At 48.6% G+C, this 8164-nt stretch overlaps 1 protein-coding gene across 1 annotated transcript in view; it reads left to right on the top strand.

The window, feature by feature from the left end:
• The first annotated feature begins 4107 nt into the window (after positions 1-4107).
• Positions 4108-8164, top strand: part of LOC310670336 (carnitine O-acetyltransferase-like) — a 35826-nt gene continuing 31769 nt past the window's right edge. The window contains exon 1 of the mRNA XM_083425530.1: positions 4108-4299. Within this exon, the coding sequence (XP_083281656.1) occupies positions 4234-4299 (66 nt within the window). The 5' untranslated portion in view covers positions 4108-4233. The remainder of the gene's footprint in view (positions 4300-8164) is intronic.

The following is an 8164-nucleotide window of genomic DNA, read 5'->3' as shown; positions in this document are numbered from 1 at the left end:
GGAGGACCCAGAACAAAGGTGTGCTTCCCCTTATATAGACATTTTGAAATTCCCTGCCCTGGAGCTCAAGACCACCCCCAGAAACATAATACCTACATCATAGAAAAGGTGGTCTACAACAGGAATCTGAGTGCTTTGTTTATCTCCTGTCTGCCAGGTTATCTGATAATGCCTTATCTGATTGCCTTTCCTGGTAGTTTGGTCATTCCTTTGAGATGGTAATCACTTAATTCCTGAGACAATGGGAAGGTTCCCTCACCCCCTCCCTCCTTGCAGAGAAACATTTGGTCAGTTTGGGAGTCAAAATGGTTTCCTGTGCTGCTCCAGACATGTGGTTTATATAGTTATGTATGTGTTTGCTTGGTACATTTATAAACATTTATTATATATCCAAGACCTTAAAATTCTTATAACACTGGTAAAACGGAATGACTGCACTATGAAATGATACATGTCTAAAACGTGTGTCCCCAACGTGAAAAGTTTGGAAAGCTCTGGACTACACTGTAGCCATGCAAAAAGAAAAGACAAGAAAAGAAAAAATACAGAGGTTTCTATGTACCCCTCTCAATCCTCCATCTTGGTAAGCAAGAGATATTATCATCACAGTGCAAGGACACAGTTATGGTAAAAAGGTAAAAAAGGTAAAGGACCCTTGGACGGTTAAGTCCAGTCAAAGGCGACTATGGGGTTGCAGTGCTCATCTGGCTTCCAGACTGAGGGAGCCAGTGTTTGTCCACAGACAGCTTTCCGGGTCATGTGGCCAGCAGGACTAAACCACTTCTGGCGCAACAGGACACCATGACGGAAACCAGAGCACACGGAAATGGCATTTACCTTCCCGCCATAGCAGTACCTATTTATCTACTTGCGCTGGTGCGCTCTCAAACTGCTGGGTTGGCAGGAGGTGGGACAGAACAATGACCATTGCAGGGATTCGAAGCACTGACCTTCTGATTGGCAAGCCCAAGAGGCTCAGTGGTTTAGACCACAGCACCACCCGCACGGCAGTAAGGGGTCAGATAGGCCTGGGGGGGCACATTCAGCCCCCAGACTGGTGCAGTGACTTGGCTTGTGAGCTCTGTTGTTATTATTGTTGTTGTTACTATTTATTTTTCAGTTTATATACCGTCCCTTATCAAAAGACTCCAGGGCAGTGTACGGCATTAAAAACACATTACAGAACATCAATGATGTTAGGGCTTTAAAGCCCTAAACGGCCTCGGTCCAGTATACCTGAAGGAGCGTCTCCACCCCCATCGCTCTACCCGGACACTGAGGTCCAACACCGAGAGCCTTCTGGCGGTTCCCTCACTGCGAGAAGCCAAGTTACAGGGAACCAGGCAGAGGGCCTTCTCGGTAGTGGCGCCCTCCCTGTGGAACGCCCTCCCACCAGATGTCAAAGAGAATAACAACTACCAGACTTTTAGAAGACATCTGAAGGCAGCCCTGTTTAGGGAAGCTTTTAATGTTTGATGTATCACAGTATTTTAATATTCTTTTGGAAGCCGCCCAGAGTGGCTGGGGAAACCCAGCCAGATGGGCGGGGTATAAATAATAAATTATTATTATTATTATTATTATTATTATTATAATGAGAAAACCGTAATTAAATCCATAATGATAGACAGCCTAATAGTAAAATAATCATCATAATAACAGTCCATGATTGGCCCACAGTTTGAACAGAAAACATCAGACAGCGGTCCCTCTTACAGACTGAATGTTTACTTGGATATGATTCTTATTGCTTCAAACTGGGCTTGCTGCCATGTAAATGCATGAAGGGCTGGCATCTGGAGACTGCAATATTGTTATGAACACTTAACATGGAATTTTCTTCTGAACAGGCATGTGTAGCATTGCCCTGTAATTGTTCTAACCACATTGTCTCTTATAAAGGTGTATGGCCTAGATCTTCTCCGAGACTGCAGGCGAGATGGATTTTTTTATCATCCCTCTCTGTTGCTTGTGAACATTTACTAACACGTTTCACTGCCTCAAGCAGAATTGCAACTCTTCAACTTTTTTAATGGTACTTTTTTAAAAAAAGGAACATCAGAAGTAGCATCAGTTCATGTACCTTAGCTTTGTCCACACTGACTGGCAGCATCTCTCCAGGGTTTCAGGCAAGGTTCTCTCCAAATCTCGCCAGCTGGAGATTGAACCTGGAACTTCTGCATACAAGTAATTAGTTGTTGTTGTTGTTGTTGTTGTTGTTTAGTCGTGTCCGACTCTTTGTGACCCCCTGGACCAGAGCATGCCAGGCACTCCTGTCTTCCACTGCCTCCTGCAGTTTGGTCAAACTCATGCTGATAGCTTCGAGAACACTGTCCCACCATCTCGTCCTCTGTCGTCCCCTTCTCCTTGGGCCCTCCATCTTTCCCAACATCAGGGTATTTTCCAGGGGGTCTGCTATTCTCATGAGGTGGCCAAAGTATTGGAGCCTCAGCTTCAGGATTTGTCCTTCCAGTGAGCACTCAGGGCTGATTTCCTTAAGAATGGAGAGGTTTGATCTTCTTGCAGTCCATGGGACTCTCAAGAGTCTCCTCCAGCACCATAATTCAAAAGCATCAATTTTTCGGCGATCACTTCCATACATCCAGCTCTCACTTCTGTACATCACTACTGGGAAAACCATGGCTTTAACTACACGGACCTTTGTTGGCAAGGTGATGTCTCTGCTTTTTAAGATGCTGTCTAGGTTTGTCATTGCTTTCCTCCCAAGAAGCAGGCAGAGATGTGTTTTTCCTACTTGCATTTGCAGGGCAGCAGCTTGAGGCATGGCCACAAGGACCCGTTGGAAAGCTCAGATCTTGCCATATATATACATACAGTGGTACCTTGGTTCTCAAACTTAATCCATTCTGGGAGTCCGTTCGAATCCTGAAATGGTTCGAAAACCAAGGTGCGGCTTCCGATTGGCTGCAGGAGCTTCCTGCAGCCAATCGGAAGCCATGTCGGACGTTCAGCTTCTGAAAAACATTCACAAACCGGAACACTCACTTCCGGGTTTGTGGCATTCGGGAGCTGATTTGTTCAGGAGCCAAGACGTTTGGCTACCAAGGTACCACTGTGTATACACACACACACACACACACAACCTTAGCTGCTGTCCCGTCCCCTCGTCCCATTCCACCAAGCCACATTTTGCCTCTGAAAAATTAAGGATGATTTAAAGTTTAGTCATGTACAGCCTCTGGAGAATTGAGGCAGTATATCCTTATACTGCCAGACACAGGAACAAAATAAAACATAAAAAAGGTTCCTCTGACTCAGCTTCTCCAAAATCAGTTTAAGGGCAAGATCTGAGCTTTTCAATGGGTCCTTGTGGCTATGCCTTCATATAGCAGCTTGATCTGGAGGAGAGATCAGTTTTTATTTAGTTAATTTATATACTGCCCTATACCCAGAGGTCAGGGCGGTTCACACAATGGTGAGGGTGGGGCCTGGACTGACTCCAGCTGCAAAAGCTGAGGCTGTTGAAAAGATTCTTGGGCTGGGGTTTTTTTGTTGGGGATGGGGCTGTTGCTGTTTTTGACATTAATTTTTTGTATCTTTATTTTAGGTCTTACTATTTATGTGGGAATTGCACAACACGGTTGCATATTTTTTGATGTTTTATTTATTATCACTTCTTTTGCCATGTTGTAATCATATTTGACTTTTTCCCATGTTGTAAGCCGTCTTGAGCATGGTTTGAACTACGGAAAGGCAGCGTGCAATTAAAATTAGGCGAACCTGAATATTCTGCACCTAGATAAACCCAAGCCTGGAAACTTAATTCAGCGACGCGCTGATTTGTATCAGGAAAAGGTTGCAAAGCCAATTTCGCATCCTCTTGCAGCTACAATGTTGAAGGCCCGCCTGCAACATTCTTTCGTCGCTCCGCTGGAAGAGATTTGCAACACTTTCCGTTCCTTCGTAGACCGAAACATATTTTCCCCTTGCAGCAAAAAACGCCAGTTGTTTTTATGGCTCGAGATCAAATGCACAGCAAATCCCAGGACCTTAGCGCGTGGATGCATTTGGTGGGGGGGGGGGGGCACGCGGAGAAAGCCCCACCCCCATTTCCCAACCATCCTCTCCCTCCCTCCTTTTCAGGAAATGACAAATATTTGCACCCGGGTCAACCAGCCCTCCTGTCTCGCCCCCACCTAAACCCTCCCTCCGCCCCCTACCGCAGCCCTGCGAACCCCATAGCTGTTCGGGAGGGCGCATGGGACTCCGGCGATGGGCAGGTGGAGGCTGATGTGGCGGGCTTGGGGGCGCACGAAGCCCCCGGGACTGAGATCCGCGGTGAGTGGAAAGCCTCGCTTTTTTAAAAAAGAGAGATGCGTGCGATCCCGACGAGCGTGGGCGGAGCCCGTTGTTTTGCAAACACGTTGCCCGCGTGCGGACGTGCAGGGAGCCGCGTCTGCAAGATGGGGAAGGGGCGGCGCGCGGGGATAGTCTTTGCGCGCAGACTTGGGTGGGAAATCCCGGGGAGCTCGGCGGGGGTGGGGTGGGGTGGGACGACTCTCTCCTCACGAGGAAGCCTATGCACGGAATCGGATCGAGTTGGGAAATGGAGAACCTCGCACCCAGCCACCCCCAAAAAACTTCCCACATTTGATAGTGGGCGGTAGAGGGAAGCGCCGTTTGTTTTGCAAAGCGTGCGCGCCCTCGGGGCTTCCATATGGCGAGCGTCTGCCTGCAAGGGGAGGAAGGTGGACGGCTCTTGCACAGAAGGCGAAGGGGAAAGTTGCCACGAGTTTAGCCTTCAAATGATCCCGTGAGAGTGGAGAGGCCCGGATAAACCCTGCAGTGGGTGGAGAGAGGCGCTTAGGATACAAACGGGTGGGGCCGCGCCAGACAGAGCAAAACCGCAAAACTCTTATTTAAAAAACACAAAAGCAAAGCCATTTGCGGTCCTGCCCCTCTGAAGATGGTACCGCCTCTTTTTCCAGTTCCGCCCGCTCCTCCATTGGCTTCATGTGTTGGAAGGTGGCGCATGCACCTTGCATTTAAAGCACATTCCACCAGCGCCCCCTAGGATCCTGGGAAATGCAGTTTACCAGCCACGGTACTACAATTCCCAGACCCCTTTTCTAAAAATGATGGTTCCTAAGATTTTTGGGGGGGTGCTTTAAAAATGTGATTTGTACACACCCAAAGATTCCTGCTAGGCCTGTCTAGTTCAGGAATGGGGAACCGCAGGCATGGTTGCTAAATGCAGTTCTCCAAGCTTCGTTTTCGGGCCCTCGGGTCTCATGGCCAAGCTGTGCCTTCTCACTGGCCCTACTTCCTTCCGTGTTTTGCTTGTCTGGGTGAAGAGTTTTGCGACATGCAGAAACATCTGGCCTTTGTGTAACTGGGATGTACCCAACTGCACAACTGTAAATGTAAACAGCCACATTTTTGCCTCTGAAAAGTGACTCCTGGAATTTGCCCTCTCTGAGTGGCAAAATTTCTCAGCCCCTGATCTAGTCCCAACATCCTGTTGCCACAGTGGCCAGACAGACGATGCTACTGCCATAGAATGACTTCAGGCAGGACATGAGGACAACAGTGTTTTCCCACCTCCGTTCCCAAGCAGCTGGCAATCAGAGGCAATGAGCTCTTAAAGGTAAAGGGACCCCCTGACCATTAGGTCCAGTCGTGGTCGACTCTGGGGTTGCGGCGCTCATCTCGCTTTATTGGCTGAGGGAGCCGGCGTACAGCTTCCGGGTCATGTGGCCAGCATGACTAAGCGAACCAGAGCAGCGCATGGAAACGCCGTTTACCTTCCCACCGGAGCGGTACCTATTTATCTACTTGCACTTTGACGTGCTTTCGAACTGCTAGGTTGGCAGGAGCAGGGACCGAGCAATGGGAGCTCACCCCGTCACGGGGATTCGAACCGCCGACCTTCTGATTGGCAAGTCCTAGCCTCTGTGGTTTAACCCAGAGCGCCACCCGCGTCCCTCATTGTACTCTTACTCCTCACTATAACCAGACTTCTAAGAATGTGTGCCCACATCCATCTCCTTTATTTTTATCTACAGTCTACATTTAACCCCCCCCCGTAAAGATTCCTGGAAACTGTGGTTTGTTAAGGGTGCTGGGAATTGTAGCACTGAAAAGGGTGGAACTCACAGAGGTTTAACAAGCAACCCCTCTTCCCAGGGAACTCTGGGAATTGTAGCTCTCTTGAAGGCATCCTGACACCTTTGAGTGCCCTTAACAAAACTACAGTTCCCAGGATTATTTGAGGGGCGGTGGGAGCCATGACTATTTAAAGCGGTATGATACCGCTGTATAATGCAGAGGGGGCCTTGGTTAAACTCAGAGTAGACCCATTGAAATTAGTGGTCGTAGGACCATTAATTTAAATGGGCTTCCTCTGCATAGAACTCATTGTTGTTTGTGCTGTGCATAGATGCTGAGGGCAGAGCCATGCGTTCTTGAAGGTCAGGCAAGAGGCAGGGCTTTGTACCTGTTTTGTCCTTTTGGGTCGGCAGCACACAAGGTAAAGGTAAAGGTAAAGGTACCCCTGCCCATACGGGCCAGTCTTGACAGACTCTAGGGTTGTGCGCCCATCTCACTCTATAGGCCGAGGACCAGCGCTGTCCGGAGACGCTTCCGGGTCACGTGGCCAGCGTGACATTGCTTCTCTGGCGAGCCAGAGCCGCACACGGAACGCCGTTTACCTTCCCGCTAGTAAGCGGTCCCTATTTATCTACTTGCACCCAGGAGTGCTTTCGAACTGCTAGGTTGGCAGGCGCTGGGACCGAACAACGGGAGCACACCCCGCCGCGGGGATTCGAACCGCCGAGCTTTCGATCGGCAAGCCCTAGGCGCTGAGGCTTTAACCCACAGCGCCACCCGCGTCCCTTCAACTCAGAGTAGACCCATTGAAATTAGTGGTCGTAGGACCATTAATTTAAATGAGCTTCCTCTGCATAGAACTCATTGTTGTTTGTGCTGTGCATAGATGCTGAGGGCAGAGCCATGCGTTCTTGAAGGTCAGGCAAGAGGCAGGGCTTTGTACCTGGTTTGTCCTTTTGGGTCGGCAGCACACAAAGGCGGCTCTACACTTGGGGAAATCTCAGCAGCCATTGAAGATATTTGTTGAGTGGAGCGTTAGAAACTCAGATACAGAAGCTAATAGCCAAATGGTACCTTAAACCTAGGTTCCGGTCACCGCGCTGTAATGTCTAGGTGCCTTTTTTTTAACAGTGAAATTTCTTATTCTTGCTGCTGTTACTATTTTTCGCTTCTGTAGCGCCTTCTATTTTAAAGAAAAAAATTCAGTGCGGTTTACAACGCATCAAAGGGAAGTAATAGTGCCACTGTATTCTGCTCTGGTCAGACCTCACCTGGAGTACTGTGTCCAGTTCTGGGCACCACAGTTGAAGAAGGACACTGACAAACTGGAACGTGTCCAGAGGAGGGCAGCCAAAATGGTCAAAGGCCTGGAAACGATGCCTTATGAGGAACGGCTAAGGGAGCTGGGCATGTTTAGCCTGGAGAAGAGGAGGTTAAGGGGTGATAGGATAGCCATGTTCAAATATATAAAAGGATGTCACATAGAGGAGGGAGAAAGGTTGTTTTCTGCTGCTCCAGAGAAGCGGACACGGAGCAATGGATCCAAACTACAAGAAAGAAGATTCCACCTAAACATTAGGAAGAACTTGCTGACAGTAAGAGCTGTTCGACAGTGGAATTTGCTGCCAAGGAGTGTGGTGGAGTCTCCTTCTTTGGAGGTCTTTAAGCAGAGGCTTGACAACCATATGTCAGGAGTGCTCTGATGGTGTTTCCTGCTTGGCAGGGGGTTGGACTCGATGGCCCTTGTGGTCTCTTCCAACTCTAGGATTCTATGAAATAAAGCAACCCAGGGGAAAAAAATCATATTCAAGCATCAATTTAAAAAATTCAGATCCTTCTCTATGTGACATTTTACATTTCCCAGCTTTATATTTAATTTATATAGCTGTCCCATAGCAGAAGGACTCTAGGAAGCCAGTGTAGCGTAGTGGTTAAAGTGTCAGACTAGGTAACCTGTGAGATCAGGGTTCAAATCCCCACTCAGTCATGAAACTCACCGGGTGACCTTGGAGTCAATTGCAGCCTCTTAACCTACCTCACAAAGGGACGCGGGTGGCGCTGTGGGTTAAAGCCTCAGTGCCTAGGGCTTGCCGAT

The sequence above is a fragment of the Podarcis tiliguerta genome (assembly GCF_965153285.1).
Source record: "Podarcis tiliguerta genome assembly, chromosome: 2".
NCBI lineage: Eukaryota > Metazoa > Chordata > Lepidosauria > Squamata > Lacertidae > Podarcis > Podarcis tiliguerta.
Note: the sequence above shows the minus strand (reverse complement) of the source record. Positions and strands in the feature narration are given on the sequence as shown.